Source organism: Octodon degus, unplaced genomic scaffold (assembly GCF_000260255.1).
Source record: "Octodon degus isolate 3935 unplaced genomic scaffold, OctDeg1.0 scaffold00003, whole genome shotgun sequence".
NCBI lineage: Eukaryota > Metazoa > Chordata > Mammalia > Rodentia > Octodontidae > Octodon > Octodon degus.
The window spans coordinates 11,260,358-11,280,845 of NW_004524579.1; the positions used below are offsets into that span (position 1 = coordinate 11,260,358).

A 20,488-nucleotide genomic window follows, 5' to 3' on the forward strand; every position below is an offset into this window, starting at 1 on the left:
AGGGAGATGGCTCAGTGGAATAAGCGCTTCCCTGGCAAGTGCAAGGGCCTGAGTTCAATCCCCAGTTCCACCAAAAAAAAAAAAAAAAAAAAAAAGGAAAAAAAAGAAAAAAGAGAATAGAGGGAGACAGTAACAGGAACATGACAACCCCAGGGTGTTGAAATTTTCTGGTAATCTTCTCTTTTCTAAGCTAAAGAAACATTCAATTTGAAGTGTTCAAGGCCTTTCGTCATTAGTGCTTTCCCATGAATTCTGCAGCTGTGAGCAATTCACCTTGCAAGTCTGCAACCTTATGTGAAAGGAGCCAAAGATGGACTTGTAGTCAAAAGCTTAACATTGTATTTGTGAAATGGGTTATTTTATTTCACCAACTTTTTCTGGAACAAGAGTTCATGCCTTTCTGCTCAGTCTGAGCTGTCTTCTCTTGCTATAGAAGCATTCCAAGGGGTAGCAATGTCTGCCCTCCAGGGCCCACTAACACTGTCTCAGAGGACTGGAAATTTAACGCAAATTTGATCATAATGTCTAAGGTTCCATTTCTATTGAGGACTTGCTGAGGGAGAAAGGGATGCTCATAGCAGTGCAGTCTGGAACATAAGACTCCCCTCCCCATCATAGGAAAGTGAAAATCCTAATTGTAGTGGATATAATGTTCATATGTTTGAAGACAATTATTTTCATGGTGCCTCCCCAATTCAACCTCACATGTCCATTTTGTGAGGCTGGTCAGCTGTATTCCTAGAGACTAACTGTTGTAGATTTGTGATTTTTTTTGGCCCAGGGAATTAAAAACAGAAAAACAGACAGACACACAACAAAGCACTTTCAGTTTCTACACCTTTTTCATACTTCCAATCTTCACTCCACATTCTTGTGTTCCTTACTTGTGAAAGAATAGTAATTTCAAATGAAATCATTGAAACTCAAGGTTTATTACATCCTATATTACATTCTGATTTTGACCAGTTGAAGTATGAATTCAACATAAATGTTAAAATTAGTTATCATAAATTATTTACTATACAAGAGCTTTTACAAAAATACTGGGAATTGAGGAGAAAAATACAATAGGAAATATTACAAAATGTTAACTGTTCCTATGAATACTGGGAGAGTGGATGTTTACACTTTCTGTATTATCAACATTCACAGTTAATTCATGATTATTCAGTAAGAAAATTATTTACTTAGTAGAAAAGGTAACTCCCTATTCACTTGAAGAATCCCTTTACATAAATTTGGGATTTTGCTCAGTGATAATTTGCACAACTTTTTAACTTAAACACTCAACTGCACATACCCTATTACAATACCTACAATTACCAAATTTTCCAACGTGACTCCTACATGAATTATCTTTGGGAACTGTGGGTTAGGTAAAACTATCAAAATAAAAATTAGTAGGGAAATATAATTTTCACCAATTGGAAAGGTTAATCCCAAGAACTATTTATTGGCCTCAAGTGGCTGAAGAGCAAACCTGGTGCTGAAAGAAATGTATAGGGAATGACAAATAGTGGGACCTGAGAAAGCAGATTTCCCACTGTGTTCCTACAATCTTCCCATTTCCTGAGCCCCAAGGTGGTGGGGACACAAATGGTCCATCTCCCACTCTCCTTCCAAACATGCATTTTTTTCCTTGATATACAGACACTGTTTCAATAAAATACACTAGAGTTTCCTAGCACATTAATTCTGAGCATGCAAAGGCCTCAGAGCTCACTTCATCTGTGACAGTGATTAAAAATAGGAAGAGAAACCAATACAAGTCTGCCTTCTGCACCTATGTATAAAAATAAATTGTTGCTAGAGTGGAATCATAACGAAAAGATGCTTCCAGATCTCCCTTATCTTTATACCACATATGTTCTCCGACTTCTCCCTCTTCACCTGTGTCATTCACCTTGCTAACTTTCTACAATTTAGGTTTTATCTCTGACTTCATCACATGTAAGGAATCTTTCGTTACTCATAGACCAGGTAGGATATCCATGCCCTGTTTTTCAACAGGAGGCTGGCTTTCTCTTAGCAAATCGCCATACTATACTGTATCACTCATGTATTCAATACGTGTTTCCCTAAGCATGAAACTAAAAGTTGGTGGGTGGGCAAAGGCCATATACCCCCTAGTGGCTAAACATAGCAGATGCTCAACAAATAAGGCCAGAATTAACTTCAACAGAAAGCTCAAAGCAGCAGGAAAAATTACCAAGGGGTATAATATGCCATCATTTTTTGGATGTCAAACCATCTTACATACTATTAAACTGACTGACAGCATAATACAGCTTTCACATGCCACATAATTCAACTCAGCACAAGTCTCCACATACAAAATGCACAAATGCCCTTGCATGGAAAAGATCACATTGTATGCAGCTATTTCCTTATCTGTTCTAATCCTGGACTTTCTGTGAAGGTGCTAATGGCAGTTTTATCTGCATTGGTCTGAAAGTGAGGAGAAGGTACTTCAGGTGAAACTCATTATCATGAAATCAATCCTAGGAAATACCTACCATTCTTCCGTTAAACACTTCAAGAATCCTAATATTGCTGTGTGGAGCTCCTCTTATTTTACTGGACTGTGCTGGGCTCTCTCAGGAAACTTTAAAGTTATGACACTATTTCACTACTGTATAATTCTTACCTACAGTGTTAGACTCTAGTGTGTGTTCTCTGATGCCGCATAAGGCCTGACCTATGTCTAAATGTTTTTCTACATTCACTACATTCATAAGGCTTCTCCCCAGTGTGTATTCTCTGGTGTTGAGTGAGGGCTGAGCTCTGATTAAAGGATTTTCCACATTCATTACATTCATAAGGTTTCTCTCCAGTGTGAATTCTTTGATGTTCAATAAGGATAGAGCTCCTCCCAAAAGACTTACCACATTCAGTACATTCATATACTTTATCTCCACTGTGAATTTTCTTGTGCTGAATAAGTGCTGAACTCCGGCTGAAGGCTTTCCCACATTCACCACACTCATAAGGTTTCTCTCCAGTGTGAATTCTCCGATGTCTAATGAGATCTGAGCTGCCCCTGAAAGCTTTCCCACATTCACAACATTCATAGGGTTTCTCACCAGTGTGAATTCTTTGATGTTCAATAAGGATAGAGCTCCTCCCAAAAGACTTACCACATTCAGTACATTCATATGCTTTATCGCCAGTGTGAATTTTCTTATGCTGATTAAGGGCAGAAATCTGGCTGAAGGCTTTTCTACATTCACCACATTCATACGGTTTCTCTCCAGTATGAATTCTCTGATGCGTAATGAGCTCTGAGTGGCTCCTTAAAGCTTTTCCACATTCATGACATTCATAAGGATTTTCACCAATGTGAATTTTCTGATGTCGAATCAGCTTTGAGCTCTGGCAAAAGGCTTTCCCACAGTCAAAGCATTCATAAAGATCTCTTGTGTGAACACTCTGTCTTGTAATTTCATTTGTGTTGAGACTGAGATGTTCTTCATTTTCACTACATTGAAGGATACTCTGTTTTGTGGGAATTTGCTTGCTGAAGACTGCCAGACTAACATGTGTTTCCTGGGAAGAGAGCTGACTTGTGTTGCATGCAACACTTTCCCTCTGCTTCTCAGCATTGTCCAGATCTCCTGAAGCTTCGACTACCTGTCCCGAAGATAGCAGAGCTACTGATTCTACATGTTCAATAATTTCTTCTTTCACTGTCAACACTTTGTCACTCGCCATCTTGTCATCTAAAAATGTGAACAGAAAATGCAAGTATGATTTACCCCCATGTTAGAAGAAAGGAAAGGATTGTAGTAGAACAAAGTAAACCAAATTAAAAAGACGTTTTATATATTAGGAGAAAAATTCTCAGAATTAGCTTCTCAGTTTGGAATAGAGAATATACCAGGGTAGGATGAGGTGGCCCCATCAGATAGTACACAATAAATAATAGCCAATATTGAACAGGAATAATGGTGAGCCTGGATAGATGTTTAAGGTGACAAATAAGAGCATCAGGAAAAGAAATGAGGAAGCTAGGAAATAATTCTGTATTATAGAAAATATACCTTGGGGGTTATTACTGGACAGGAGTAAGTAAAAAGGAACCAAAAAAGCATGAAGGCAATTGCATTTTCGGAAAGTTTCCAGGGGATCAAATAAATATAAGCAATAGAATAAGACACAATGAACAATATAACTTATAGGATTTAAAATACTTCAGCTAGGTATAACGGAGCAGGCCTGTCATTCCAGCACTTCAGAGGCACCATAGGTTCACCATAAGTTCATAGGAACACCATAAGTTCAAGTGTAGTCTGGACTACAGAGTGAGGCCCTCTCTCAAAAAATTAAAGTAACATAAAATGAAATAAAATTCTTTTTTTAACTCTATAACTACATAAAGTTAAATTATCACACTGAGCTAGGTGTGATAGCTCAAGCTTGACTCCCAGCTTCTCAGGATACTGAGGCACAATGACTCACAAGTTCAAAGCCAGATTAAATAATTTAGTGAGACTCTACCTCAAAGGAAAAACAAAACAATAAACAAAAAGAGATGACTATAATTCAGTGGTAGGATATGTTCCCAGAATGTATAGTCTATGTGTTCAAGTATCACACATGCACATACACACAGTGAAACCAGAAAGTTGAACCTTGGATTTATGAATCAGAAAAGCTTAAATATTTTTATTTTGAACTATACACTTAAGATTCTACAAAATTAGATACCAAGTTTACAAAAAATAATTCCCAGCAATGACAGAAATTAAGAATAAAATAAGTTACTTGAGTATTTATAAAAGGTAGTATAGAAACAGTGATTTCATGCCCTAATTCTAGGCACTAAATGGAGGGATATACATTATAGGAAGCTGTCGTAGAAGAAAAGTCACAGTTTGCTCATTACAACTCTTTATGGACCCCCTACTATTGCTCTTTAGCCTAAAATCATTTTAGCTAAGGATGTAGCCATTCTGCCTCACTTAACAAATAATTTCACTCTTGATGCTATTACATGATGCTCCACCTAAACCTCATTACAACTATGCTGCCTCTTTCCATTAGCTGCTTTGAGAGTTGGCTCCTTCTATGATCTGAATGTGTGCAGCTTCCAAAATACACATGTTGAAATCATAACCCCTGGAGCCAGGGAGATAGCTCAATAGAATAAGTGCTTCCCTGGCAAGCGCAAGGGCCTGAGTTCAATCCCCAGTTCTGCAAAAAAACCCACAAAAAATCATAACCCCAGAGATGACAGTATGAGGAGGTGAAGAGTTTCAGGACACAGATCATGAAGGCAAAGCCTGCTCTGACTATATAGCAAAACCCTGTCTCTACACATACTCTGATATAAAGACCTCCAAACACTTAAATTACAGTAGAGTCTCTATCTCTCAAGACCTTGAAAAAGAAATCAGAAATAACCCCAAGTGATTCAGATATTGCTTCCCCCTGGGTATTGCTCATGCACAGGTTCTTTTATGGGCAAGTGGGTCCCAGTGTGGCCATGGGGGAACCGATGGAACCACTAAGAGGTGGAAGTGGTCAACTGAGGTTCTGCTCTTGAAAAGGATTAAGATATTCCTCACTGGGGGCCGGGGAGATGTCTCAGTGGAATAAGTGCTTCCCTGGCAAACGCAAGGGCCTGAGTTCAATCCCTGGTTCCGCCAAAAGAAAAAAAAAATAAGAAAAGATATTCCTCATAGTTTGTTTTTCTCAGAGGACTATTATAAATGCCTAAACCTGACCTAATTCACTTTCTGCCTCCTGCCACAAACTGTGATCACTCATCCTACATGTGTTCTTGTCACCTGTCATCATTACTGTGGTATGACAAAGCAGAGGGTATCCCAGAAATGAATCTACAAACACCATGAGCTAAAATATTCCTTCTGTTATACAACTTGCAACTTCAGGTATTTCATTATAGTGATGAAAAACTGATTAATACTGTCATTTACCTGCTTTAAAATAAGGGAGTAACTAGTAATTAGTGTATGGTGGCACACATCAATAATCCCAACACTACGGAGGCTCAGGCAGAAGGACCATGACTTCTAGGCCAGTCTGGACTACATAAGCAAGTTAAAGGCCAACCCATGCTCCATAGCCAGATGCTAACTCAAAACAACAAGGACAACAACAAAAGACAGGAGAGTGGATGATTTTCCAAAATGCGCTTTAATGTAGCTCCCATTTGGTGCAAAGAATATTCTCAGAGGGAAGTACTGGGGTAGGATGTATGAGGGAAACAGAGGCAGTTCAAAAGAGAACTCAGTGGATAGTGACATGGATTTCTTTGGTGAATTGTCAAGATCTAGGACAGTGATGGCAAACTTTTTCCAGGTTTCAATAACATACAGCCACCTCTGGAACACATGCCATAGATTTTCCACGACCACTCCAGGATCTGTCCCTTACGCTTGGTCCTTATAAAGCGAATCTACCATCATACAATAAATCGATTTATTTCTTGGGACTGATTCTTACTAACCACGCTCATGAATCTAAGCAATAAAACCATAGAGAAAACAATGAGTATTATAGCTTTCATCCAGATGCCCTCCCAAAATCCAACGCTCTCATAGGTGGAGATTTTCACAGTGACTGCACTGTGGGCTTGGAATACTGGATTAAACTAATGGTTTAGCATGGTTCTGGGTATAGATTGCGAATTTACTGAAGAAGCAGGACCCATAGTGGGTATGAATGACACTAACCATACCCTTGAAGTCTAGATTGAATAAAAAGGGAAAAAAGAAGGAAGTCCTGCTGCTTCCAGCCTGCTATGCCATGAACTGTTTCTCTGGGTGCCATGGCACCTTCCCATACAGATAGCTGCCTATGCACTGAAACCTCTACAAATTGTGAGCTGAAATAGATTTCCTCATTTAAGTTTTATCAGGCATTCTACCTCAGCAACAAGAAAGTAATTAAAACAATGAATAATGTAACAGACTAAACTGAATGAATGCATTTTCATATAGCTAAGCATCAAACGGGGATAGTTAATGGGATCACTTGGTATAGATGCACTCAGAAGAGTAGTTAGGGCCAAGGAGATACCTCAGCAGTCTAAGCACGGGACAAGCAAGCACTTCCTCCAACCAGGCCATGCCTTGTCCTCTAGAACAGGATGTGGACCTCATTCCTGGCAGGAAGGGAAGGCACAGCTCCCTCCTGCAGATGTGTTTCTTCCAAGAGCCTCAACACAGACTCCCTTTGTTATTCCTGTGCAGTTTAGAGTTTGGTTTGTACTTAAACCACTTACTGTGAATGAACCATAGGAAGTGTGAGAGCCCTCTCCAGTGTTCTGAATGGTGTGGAATCCTCACCTTTCCCACAGAAACAGTGAGGCTCCTGAGTCTCACTCTTGCACTGGTTCTCCAGGGGCAGTGGTAAGTTACACAGAGATGTCAGTGCTCCCATGGGTGTCATTTCCTTCCAGATCATTTCTTGGCAATCAGCTGTGTCCTAGGAGTAAGCAAGTAAAGCACTATGATTATCGGGCTACATAAATAAGAACACACTGAGCAACAGGGAAGGAAAGGAGGAAACAGACACATGATTAGAGAGTTACAGAGAAAACAACCACTATAGTCCCTTGTAACTTCAACCAGTAGGTGAATACTTAATACACCAATACAGAAGTTGAATAATTCCGAGAGCCCAGTTCATGCTACTCACAATGGCAATAACCTACAATAAGTCCAAGGAACAAATGAAAATACTGCTTCCTACCTGTTGCCTCTGTTCATCAACTCCTCTCTCAAGCTCCTCCAGCAGAGTCACAGCTTGCTCTCCATTTTCTGGCGGCTGCCTCTGCACCCAAGCCTGCAGCTCCTCGGGCAGGATAGCCAGGAACTGCTCCAACACCAGCAGCTCCAGGATCTGCTCCTTGGTGTGCACCTCTGGCCTCAGCCACTGATGGCAAAGCTCCTGCAGTTGTCTCAGCGCTTCCCGGGGCCCAGCAGAGTCTGAGTAACCAAACTGCCTGAAACGCTGGCGGAAGAACTCCTGACTCTCAGAGCCTCCCTCAAGGACAGAGTCCTTCCCCCAAACATAATTTTCTTCTTCAACCTTCACAACTGTAAGTCCTTCTTCTTCTCTTGGAGCATAGCAGGAAAAGGCTGAGGCCTCTCCTGACATTCCGGGCAGAGGGAGTTGAAAAGCCTGCCCAGCTGCTGTAAGGAGGTGGTGGAGCCTTGTGTCTGTGGGATTCCTTCTGAATTCCAGCTCTTCAGGATGTCCCTGAGGCCGACAGTGCTCATGTTACACAGGTGCTTTGAATGTAAATACCAGGTTTTGAACTCCAGTTACCAGGGAACATAGCACTGTCAAGAAAACCGACTAAAAGGCAGCTCCATAAAAATAATTTATCTTAAATGATTCAAGATTTTTTCAGGATGTGAAACAAAATTTTGGTATTGTTGAAACCAACTGGACCTTCAGGAGTACTGTTAGGGATGTTAGGGACACTAGGGATAACAAATAGTGCTCTCTGAGGACAATCACAAAAGGAGGCTATTAAGATTCATAAACTAATCAAAATCACACAGGAAGTGAGTACATCACTGGGCTCTGCATGTGAAATACTTAATTCTTGCCAGTATGAAATGGGTTCTCCCCCAAAAGGGGAACTTACTTAATAAACATTTAGTTTAGGCCAGGCAGCTTACAAATACTATATTATCGGGGATGACAATAACAATAGTGTTATTATCTCCATGTTTAATATATAAAGAAAGTGACCTTCAAAGTATATGGATTTCTCCAAGACCCCAAACTAATCAAACATATGAACCTAGGGTTGCCCACCTGTTAAGTATTTGCAATGATGGTGAAATATTAGAAATGGACCATGAAGGCCAGGCAAATAGCTCAGTGCATTAAAGTGCCTGCAAGCAGGTACAGGGGCTGGGGGTTCCATTCCCAGGCCTGCCATGCTGGCCCTGCCCTGAGGTACACTGAGAAGGCAACTGAGACTGGGCATGGTGGTACGTGACTATAATCCCAGCTCTTGAGAGGCTGTAAACAGGCGGATCACTGTAAGTCCGATCTAGTAGTGAGTCCCTGAACACCCTGTAGACCCTGCCCTACAATACCAAAAAAAAGAAAAAAGAAAAGAACCATGGATAACAGTGACAAATATACAAATAAGGAAAATTATTTTGGACTTTAATTCACGCAGTTCTGACATGATACAAGGAAAAGGGAAGTAGATTCTTTTGCCTATTATTTCAACAAATACTTGTATGTTTACTATGTTCTAGGCAGTGCACTAAGCAAGGGTCTCAGGAAACAGGTTCTGTCTCCAAGCACTCTTTAGTTCACTCTGGAAAATGACAAGTGAACACACACAGTGATAAATCCAAGTATAGTAAGCACAACGAAATGACCACTGACCAAGAGCAAGAAGAGAAAAGCTGGAAGAACCACAGAGAACTACCTGGAGGAGACATCTGAGTAGAATCTCATCTCAGTGTGCCAGGCGAAGATGCAGAGGAATGTCATTCAGTAAAAATAGATGGACTGTGACAGCATGTGGCCCACTGAAGAAGTCCAATATGGTTTGCAGAGGTTGGAATAATGGTAGTCACCTCTGGCTTTGCCTCAGAGTCAGCCATGGAGCATCAATCAATGACAGAGTCACTGAGTCAGAATCTCCCAAAATGGAGCTGCAGTCAGTACCCTACACTGTTGTGACACATAGCCAGGTTAAGAACCCTGTTCTAGAGCCTAGGAAGTAATTAAGGAATAGTGCAAGAAGAGGCACACGTAGAGTAACAGCTGCTCATCAAGGGTCTGGTTTAGTTAGGTGATTCCTTATGGCCACAGGGATATCTGGGAGAGTGATGTGGAAAAGACACAGAAGGTTTATTGCAACCATCTGGCCAGGAGACATTGAGGTCCTGAGCTATGGGAGTCAAAATATACAAGCAGAGGGGGCCGGGGAGATGGCTCAGTGGAATAAGCACTTTCCTGGCAAGCACAAGGGTCTGAGTTCAATCCCCGGTTCTGGGGTGGGGGGATTGAACTCAATGCAGATATTAGACAGGAGAACACACTAGAAAGCGTTTAGAGGAAAGAAGAGTGAAGAACTAGAGTTTATGGTCCTGATGACTGAAGACATGGTGTCCTTTGTTCAGGTATTCATGAAGAAAGTTAAATCTGAGATGCCTACAGAGCAGCCTTTCCAGAAGTACACTTTGCCAGATATTAGAAGATGTTTTCCACAAAGAAACTTGATGAGTCTCTTAATATTTTAGTTCACCAACCATATTAACTACATAAGTTTTTGTTGAGTGTTGGAGACTAAACCCGGAAGCACTGAATTATGTGCCTAGCCCTTTTTATTTTCAAACAGGATCTCACTAAGGCTGACCTCAAACTTGCAATCCTCCGGCACAGCATCCCAAGTAGCTCTTTAGGGCTCACTATTTAACAGCTGGCATTCAGGAAATCAAGAGGTGAGAAACTGTCACATCTGTGCATGGATATATGACTAGCATTTACCAGGGCTGCATCACAATGATTTGTGTCCTTCACTTAGTGATCACTAATATATGTTATGCCTCTTGTCTTTTTTGGCGCCAGGGATGGAACTCAGGACCTTGTGCTTGCCAGGCAACGACCTATTCCACTAAGCTATCTCCCTGGCCCCAGTCTCTTGTCTTTTAATTCCAGTGTCTGTGATACTGTTCATTTTGTACTACTGATGATATGCCTCACCAACATGTCCTCCATGTTTGTGAGATTCAGGGAAGTTCCTAACCATAAAAGAATCATCTTTGCTTCTTCTCCACCTCCTGCATGGGTACACTCCCCTCTATGGCACAGCTAGGAGTTGCAGAAACAAAACTAAAAGAACACTACATTTCTTTCCCTCCAAGTGTTTCTCTCATTTTGTCCATATATACACTTTTGGGACTATTTGGCTAATACTTGTTTTATTCATGACTAAAATGTTTTAAAATACAGTAGATCAATGATTTTACTCACCATTATATCTCTAACACACGAATCATAGTACACCTTATATAAAAAACTTAACAGAAGTATAGTAAAATAACAAAGTTCAAAGTCAGAGTGCTCAATATGGTATTCTCAAGTGCCTGATGTGGACTATCTATGTTTGCACGGTATCCTAACCTGGAAGGCACTGTTTCAGCTCACAGACAGACCACCAGCTTTGGATTTAGGTGACCCTAGTTAAAAATCACATAGCAGTCTCTTGAGAGTATGGCACTAGTCAGATATTATTCACTAACCAAACCTTTCTCAGGCCCAATTTGCTCTCATAAAAGTGGAACTAATAATGTAACATTACAGTTAGACAACTTGGAAATAACATCTAAATAGCACTGTTTAGTGTATTAAACATGTATCATTTCAAGGATTTGACATCTGGGGCCTTAATGACATGGGATGTCACTCCCAAGGTTAATCAATTCCTAGAAATGACAAGCAACTCACTTGTCAGCATGCCTTTCAAATGGAAACCAGCAGACCCAGGATCCACACCACCACTACCTTTTCTGTCAGGCTCTTCCCCTCAAGACACCCTATCTCTCATCACTTCAGAGTGCAGTACCAAATGACTAAGGACAACTTCAATGCTCCAGAGTCCACTAAATCTTTTCATACTGGTCAAACTACACTTGCTTGCCCTAATCTTCATTGTTTCTGTCCACAAAAACCACAGTAAAAGTTCTTGCTACTTTCCCGTCACTCTCTGCCTCCCAAGGAGCTTCCTTGCCCAGGAAGACATTCTTCTAATGCAAAGTGAAAGAAACTATGTTTTAAACAGTGATCAGCTCCTACTGCCTGAATAACAAAATATATTTTAAAACAATGGAGTCAACTACACATTCAAGGCATGATTGAGGTGAGACAAGGTAAGGCAAATTCCACACCAAATGGCACAGCTTATACAGAAGGCTTTATTGGAGAAGAACACAAGCCAGTAAAAGTCAGCACAAGTGCCCTGAGGTCCAATACCCCATAACAGAAATCTGGAGAGAGGTGCCTCTATGTCTAAGGGGTGAGCTCCCACTACCTTCTAGTGTGAACATCTGAGAAAGCCCTGTCAGTGAGAGGATAAACCAACTGTTTTGGTCTGATGCCTAGACTGACTTGTCACTTGTTTACGTAGTCCAGGAAAGCACTTATCCAGCACCTGGGTGGAGGTGGGGTTTGTAATGTGGAGCTCTGGCTTTGGGTACAAGTCCCTCCCTCTGGGAGAAGGCAAATCCCTGGTCCTCACTGTTCCTCCCAGTAACCTAGAGGAAACCTGCAGGGCTCTTCGGGACAGCCTCGGAGAGGAACTAAGATGTCTCCACTCTAATGTAATACAATGTTTGCCTGGCTGCCACAGCAAACCCCAGCCGCGCCTCTCTTACACACACCAGCACCTGCTTTAAGTGCTAGTTCACTCTATCCTCACATCGTCCTAAGGTGTAAGCTCAACGGTTGAAGAAAAGAGAACACATGCAATGGCCCAGCAGTCTGTAAGTGACGAGTCTGGCCTGCTCTCAAATGAAGTGGCCTGACGCCTAGGTCCACGCTGCCTGCCATCACCTGCATTCCCAGCCAAATCAAAGCGCCCTTTACAAGAGTCCTGCGTTTTCTCATACATTTCTTTAATATCTCCCGAGGACCAATCTGTGCAGACATGTGCGAGGGGCTAAGCCAAGAGGTAAGAATGTCCTTGCCATTACAGGGCTTAAAAGTAACGAGGCCCGCAGTAAGTAGCACACACTTTATTACCTAACTCAGCTCCTTTGCAGAACTACCAAGAGAAGGCGCTCTCGGGGCGTCTGACTGAGCACCTCGCCCAAACTGGGCAAGCCGAGAGGAGGGCTGAGCCCTGGCCCACGAGCGAGCTCTGACCTGAACAGAGGCGGAGGCCCGGCACGCCGCAAGCCGGCTCGCTGCTGCGGGAGTCCGAGGAGCGAAGGCGGCGGAGGAGGCACTGCGAGGGCGGGCGGCCCGACGGCCGGCAGACAGGGAGCCCGGGCCAGGCGGACGGCGGGACAGCCTCAGGGGCAACCGGGACGGAAGGCCGCCGAGGGCCACAGAGACAGATGAGCTGGGACCTCCCACTCGCACTTCCCTCGGCGGGCCTCGCCCCCGCCCCCGCCCCCGCCCCCACACAGGCGGCAGAGCCTCGCGCCGCGCGCACCGGAAGTGGGCTGGATGTGCCCCTCTAGGAAGTGTGGAGGACTGCAGCTCTGTGGCCGGTGCGCGGTGTCCTGCGGGAGGAGGTGGCTGTGAACAGGGAATGTGATGTTACTTTTGAGTCAGCCGTTGACAGTGTAGCAGGCCAGTGAGTGGAAGCGAATACTGTGCTAGCCTTTGGAGGTATGTTCTATATCCGTGCACGCACATAGAAGCCATTACTCTCCTGAAGCTACTGATCACTAGAACTAAGGCTGAAGCATCAGAGGCACTGTGTTTTTCATTTCTTTGAACTTGATTTATTACCTTTTAGGTGGTGCATATGAGCAGCAGCTACCATACTGGAGAGTATTAACCCATTGAGCCAAAAAGACAAACATCCTTTTAGTAGGATTGTATTCCTGCTGAAAGCTGAAGAGAAGGATCTCTTCCATGCTCCCTCCTATTAGCTGCCTGTAATCCTTGGCATTTTCTGACTCACAGATTTAATTATTCCACCTTCTGCCTCCATCTCTGTATAGCATTCTCTTCGTGTCCCTTTTATGTCTAAGTGTGTCTCTTAGAAGGGCCCCAGCATGGATTTAATGCCCACATTAATTCATCCTAGCATATATCTACAAAAACCCTATTTCCAAATAAAGTCACATTCACACACGGAGACTCGGTTGTGAACATATGTTCTGAGGGACACAATATGCTAAGTATGAGGTAAAATTTCTTTAAACCACTTGGTTTTCAATTACTTAAAGTTGAAGATTTTTTTCAAACTGATACCAGTGTCTTCATTCAAGGGAAAAGAAATATCTGATCTAAATTAAAGATCTTGGGGGATTTTGGTGTTTCTTGACATAAGCCTACGCACCTCCATCAAAATAAACTTTGGATACTTTGATTATATCAGCCATCATTCTACTTTCAGAATGTGCATTTAGCCAGAAATAGGGCCCAGTGGTATACGCAACTTCCTTGTAAGTGCAAGGTTCTGAGTTCAATCTCTGCTGCCATAAAAATAAAATAGAGGATGGGAGGGAATTGAAAACAGAGAATCTGAGTTTACAGCACTGGTTGTTTTTTTTTTTTTTTTTTTTTTTTGAGATATAAACAAAATAATATATACATTTTGCTAACAGTATTTTACATACTTAACAGAACATTTCAAAAATTTCCCCTTATGTTCAAACTTTTTAAATAACACTACTTTCAATTTTGAAAGTTAAAAATAATATTCTTTTTCTTTTTTTGTGTTTAGGACAGGGTGTACAAGGTATACAGGGTCTCACTGCATAGATCAGACGCGTAGTGGATTCTCCTGTTTACAGCCTCCCAAGAGCTGGGATTACAGGCACATGCCACTCCGCCCAGTCTGAATTGCCTTCTCAGTGTGCTCTGGGGGTGAGGCTGGCACGTCAGGCCTGGGGATTGAACCCTGTTTGCAGGCGCTTTAATCCGCTGAGCTATCTGGCTGGCCCAAAAATAATATTAGTAAAGCCTCAGATTTAGGAATAAAAACTAAGCTCATAAAAATGGGGAAAAAAGATATGGCCATATGTTTTTATTGAAAATTCTATCAAGGGGGTCAGGGAGATAGTTCAGTAGAATAAGCACTTGCCTGGCAAAGACAAGGGCCTGAGTTCAATCCCCGGTTCCACCAAAAAAGTAAGTAAATAAATGAAAATACTATCAAAACAGAAACTTTTATGTCCCTTTATTTTTATTTTTATTTTTTTTTATTTTTTTGGTGGAACCGGGGATTGAACTCAGATCCTTGCGTTTGCCAGTCAAGCGCTTATCCTACTGAGCCATCTCCCCGGCCCTCAAAACAGAAACTTTTAAATGCATACTACATACCAAACATTATCCAGTGATTTACCTGTAGCAGCTCAATTAATCCTCAGGCCGCCAAGATAGCACAGTGGTCTAAGTGCTTGCTTGGCAAGTGCAAGGACCCGGATTTCATCCTGGCACTGCATGCAGTGTTGGCCCCGCCCCCGGGGTGTGCTGCGTATAATCGCAGGGCTAGGGAAGCTGAAATACTATGAGTTTCACTAAGAGGATCACTATGAGTCCCAGCTGTGTAGTGAGACCCTGTACCAAATATATAAGGAAAAAATAAAATCTAAAAAATCAATTCTCATAATCTCATAACTAGGGAACATTTTATCCCTTTTATGTTACTAAGAAATGTTAACTTGCCTGATGACATTTAACTAGTAAATATTAGAATAGATTGCAACTCTGGTGGTTGTTAGCTCTACAGTTAGTGTTCTCACTACCACGTAAACTACTGAAAAAATTACTTGAAGTAAAGTGACTTTTATGTTAAAACATCTTGAGAAAAGTTCATTTCAAATTATTTTACATATATATGTATATACATATGTATGTATATACATATATATGCTTAATATAGGTTGAATAATCCTAATCTGAAATCCAGAAATGCTTCATGTGCTACCATGATGCTCAAAAAGTTTCAAATGTTTGGATGAGGGACAATCAACTGGTAAAATCTTTGGATATATTCCAAAATTTAAAAGCTCTAAAATCCGAAACACTATTTGTCCTAACAATTTTAGAAAAACGGATACTAAGCCTTTATAACTTTCAGTTCTACATTTGTATTGTCATGTGATCATAAAGAGGGTAATTTTATTTGAAGGGTTCATCTATTTCTCCACCTCTAAGGTCCATTTAAAAGTTTTCATACTGGTCCGCCATCGTCACGTACACTTATCATCCTAGTTACGTGTGAGGTTCACAACTTGAGGCCACCCTGTGCAATTAGTGAGACTGTGTCTCAAAAGAATAGGAAGAGCTGGAGATGTATCTCTGACAGAGCACATCTGCATTCCATTCTCTGTCACCATGAAAGAAAATTCTATACTAAAATTATTTTCTGGGGCTGGAGAGATGGCTCAGTGGTCTAAAGCACCCACTTGGAACAAGCTTGGCAAAGCACAGGGACCGCAGTTCGATTCCCCAGCACCACATGCCAGCCAGCCGCGCCCCCTGGTGGGCTGAGCTGGCCACACACACACACACACACACACACAATAAATAAAAATGTTAAAACAATTATAAAAAAAAAAAATTATTTTCTGAAAAGCTTATCTTATATTATTAGATCCTTACTTGTTGAGTTAGTAAGCGGCCTTACTTTGTGTTCTGCCTGTGCATAACTTAGAATTTTAATCACCCTCATAAAAATCTGTATCTTCCTCAAGATTTTTAATTTCATTTCTCCATTTCTGAAATCAATATGTACTATATTAGCTACAAAAAGTTCAATAATCACTAATGTTGAGAGTGCAGGGACAGACTGCAGCATTATCCAGGAAATGGTGAGTGAAGGTGACCATTTTTTACTGGATATTTTCGAGTTATAACATTTATTTTCCTTTGAAGTCTTATAAATATGGGATTTCAGGTAAGAATGTATAAAGAGCACTTCTAGTCCATCTCTGCCATTCCAGTAAAAACATTTTAAGAAACTGGCTAAAGAGACTCTTACTGGGAAACTCTTTTCTTTTCCTCACATCTTCAATGCATTGCTGTGTGTAGAGGTATTCTAATAATAAATTACTTTGATTTTAGTATGTCACAGTTACCAATGGCCAAGTCTGTCCATATGAGCATTTCAGCAGTGTCAGCATTCCACCTAACACACTTGAAATTACTTCCATTTGCCACTGTTTAATTCTTAACCTCACCTAGCCAAAGTTTTAAAGCCCCAAACATCAAGAGATATTCTGTGAATTATGCAGTTAGACAGGACAGCTATACCTTGTACAGAACTCTGAACTGAATCAGTAGTTTCCAAATCCTGAAATATGGTTGCTTAGACAACTTGGCTGCATCACATTCAAAGGAAAAAACATTTTTAAAAAATTAAAAAGGAAAAAACCCACTCCTGATTCATCTGGTCTAAATTCTGTATCTACCTCCCTCTCCCTCTTCTCATCTTACATAATGTATTAATAATACTTAATTTTATTTCTCAGTATATGTTTTAGGATATTAAGGTAGCAGTATTATTACTTAGAAAAAAAATTTTTTCTTCTGGAACCAGGGATTGAACTCAGGCCCTTGTTCTTGCCAGGCAAGTGCTTGTTCTACTGAGCCATCTCCCTGACGCCTTTACTTAGAAAAATTAACATCACTCAAAGACAAAGAGGGGATTTAGTATCTTCTTCCTAGCAAACCATTAGCATGTTAATGTTGCAGCCAGCTGAGTTAGATAGATGTATTATAGGAAGTGAGACAGCGCTAAGCCCTCAATGGACCCAATATGGAAAGCCAAGAAACCCTGCAACTGAGGGAGAGACGGGCACTCCCTCTGTGGGCCAAACCTCAAGACAAAATATTAAACAAATGCAGCCACTTATCTCACTAGAGATGGACATCAGGGATTGATATTCTAAATAGGTTATCTTTCACCTTGAAAAAGCCAGGAAGTGTCACTAATCCAACCCCCTACAGGAAAAGCCCCTGTTCTATACCCATGCCCACTTGCTACATGACTTGATTCTCCATTTGCCCCCAATTTAATCAATGTTACCTGAGCAGTTGTGCTTATAATCTTATTGGTTGACCATAGTTTTGTCCCACTTCCTGCCCACGTAATCAGTTCCCATGTTTCCCACTTAGACCTGCCTCACGTTGTGGTTTTGCTCTATAAAAATTTGTAGAAAAGACAGGTTCCTTGGTAACCCTCTTCTGGATACATTCTTCAAGAAAACTTTCTTAATCATTAGAATTATTAGAATAATTCTTGGCCAGAGCCGCTGACTGGAACCACTGGTGGGGCATGATGGTGGTGGGCACTGGCACCTCGCTGGCGCTGTCCTCCCTCCTGTCCCTGCTGCTCTTCACCAGGATGCAGATGTACAGCCGCCAGCTGGCCTCCACAGAGTGGCTCACCATCCAGGGCGGCCTGCTGGGCTCTGGCCTCTTCATCTTCTTGTTATGGGTCACTCAGAATAGGAACCAGATCAGCCAGGTTGGAATTTGGAAAGCCGTTTATTACTGAGCTCAGGGCCCCCCAGTCTGCTCTCACGCAGGTGAGGACTGAAAGGCGGCAGACCAGGAAGCAGGAAGGGGTTTTAAACCTTGGAATCACATTGTGTTTGATAAGCAAATTTACTGTCTGACACAAAATAAAGCTTTTAGAGTGATTGGGACCAGGACTTAAACTACATTTCCTGGGGCTTTTGTTTCAGTTTCTGGTTAATTTGCACCTGAGTACCTGCAGGCAGCCTTGCATAGCCTGAAGGTTACAAGGAGTTAGAAGTCTTTGTTTCCTTTTAAAGTTATGTCTGTAATCTAACTTTGTTTAAAGGAATTGGTGAGTTTTATCTAGCAAACTACAGGTAACAGCCACTATTTACTAAACAATCTAAAACAATGGGTGGGTATGCATTTATAACAGAAAGCACAAGATTCACACCCATATAGCCTAAAATGTGAGTTAACCCATTACATTCTCTCTCACGGCCTTCAATAATCTGGAGAACCTGGTCTTTGGCAAAGGATTCCAAGCAAAGATCTTCCCAGAGATTCTCTTGTGCCTCCTGTTGGCTCTCTTTGTGTCTGGCCTCATCCACCGAGTCTGTGTAACCACCTGCTTCATCTTCTCCATGGTCGGTCTGTACTACATCAGCAAGATCTCCTCTACCCTGTACCAGGCAACAGCTCCAGTCCTCACGCCAGCCAAGGTCACTGGCAAGGGCAAGAAAAGGAACTAACAATGTCCAATAAAGTTTTTGTACTTCTGTGAGTTATGATAAAAAAAAAAAGAATTATTAGAATACTTTTCTATCATTCTTTGAAAAAGAATTGCCCCTATGACCCTCATAGTAAACTAAACAAACACATTACAAGAAAACAGCCAGTGTGCCTCAAGAACACAAATACTTTTAGCAAATCAAATCCACTAACCTGTAAAATGGATAATATATCATGATATCATGCCATATCATGAGCAAGCAGGACTTACCACAGGTATGTAAATTTCATTTAACATTGAAACCTTAGCCAGGCATGGTGGCACGCGCCTGTAATCCCAGCACTGGGGAGGCTGAAAACAGGAGGATCACTATGAATCTGAGCTGCATAGTGAGACCCTGAACCAAATGCATAAAATTAAAAACAAAAAAAAGCCAATGTATGTAAATATAAGGATTTAGCTGGATTTGTGTGAATGTTAATAGTAATATATGAACATGACTGGATTAAGAAATGCCAAGCAGACTTGGAAAGCACACTTCTAGATATGTCTGGGTGGATCCAGGGGACATGAATATATGGCCCTTGGCTCCTGGCCCCTTTTTCTGTGGCTGTGTTCCCCTGCTTTGCTTCCAAGCTTTGATCCACCATACCCTTTCACCATGATGTTTCTTCCTTGGTAACATCATGAGTTGCTGAAGAAGTCTGAATATCTCAGGTTACATTGCAAGGCCATCAGTTACACAACGCAGTAGAGTGCCCTCAAGTTGCATTGCAAGGCCCTCTCTGGACACAACACAAAGGGAGGAATGTTCTGTGCTCAGGTTTGCCAGAGATGTCCTTTGGGTTTTGCTGGCATCCTTAGCAGGCTTTTGTTTAAAATTTTAATTCCCTTTCACTCTGATCCATCTGCATTTCAGGCCCTTTTTCCTGTCTGGATCTTTTAAGAGTATTGTACTGGCAAACATACTTAGAAAGAGATTTCCTGTCTTTTTAAAGTGCAAATTGCTTTCATTTCCCAGTAATTCAGGGACTAATTACAGAGCATCACTTATTTCTAGGGCAGCAGTTTTTGTTTTTGTTTTTGTTTTTTTAGACAGGGTTTCAATATGTAGTCCAGGCTGGCTTTGAGTTCACTATGTAGGCCAAGCTGACCTCCAACTCAGGGAGATCCTCCTGCCTTAACGTCCCGAGGTTTAGAGGCCTTGATTGTCTCACCGCAGGTTTAGGGCAGTGGTTCTTAAAGTGTGGTCGCACAACAAGCAACATAAGGCCATCTGAGAACCTGGGTGGCCAGCCCTGACCTACTGAGACACAAACCCTGGGACTGGGATATAAGGCCTCCGAGTGTCTCTGATGCGTTTGGTTGGGCGGGGTAATAGGAAGAAAGCTAAAACGAAAGCTCAACTGAGAATCTGATACACGATGAGAAGAGAGGGACAAATTGACTCACTATCCAATCAGAAAACCTACCCAGCCCCAGGAAGATTTCCCGAACAATAATCCAGTCCAGCACCCATCTCAAGAACCGGTACACTTGGGATCAAGGAATGCATCCCTGACTAAGTAGGCTCCTAGCCAGCGTTCTGCTGGTGAGTGCCCTGCG

The 20,488-nt window shown here is 41.7% G+C and overlaps 1 protein-coding gene and 1 pseudogene across 1 annotated transcript in view; one reads left to right on the forward strand and one right to left on the reverse strand.

Moving 5' to 3' along the window:
* The window catches only part of LOC101579480, a 55,881-nt gene extending 47,727 nt beyond the window's left edge, over positions 1-8,154 (reverse strand). Inside the window, exons 1-3 of the mRNA XM_023713459.1 lie at positions 7,720-8,154; positions 7,314-7,452; positions 2,662-3,719 (exon numbers count right to left, since the gene is read on the reverse strand). Of these exons, the coding sequence (XP_023569227.1) occupies positions 2,662-3,719; positions 7,314-7,452; positions 7,720-8,127 (1,605 nt within the window). The 5' untranslated portion in view covers positions 8,128-8,154. The remainder of the gene's footprint in view (positions 1-2,661; positions 3,720-7,313; positions 7,453-7,719) is intronic.
* A 9,799-nt stretch (positions 8,155-17,953) lies between these two features.
* On the forward strand, positions 17,954-18,934 carry LOC101579877 (annotated as a pseudogene).
* The last annotated feature ends 1,554 nt before the right edge of the window (positions 18,935-20,488 follow it).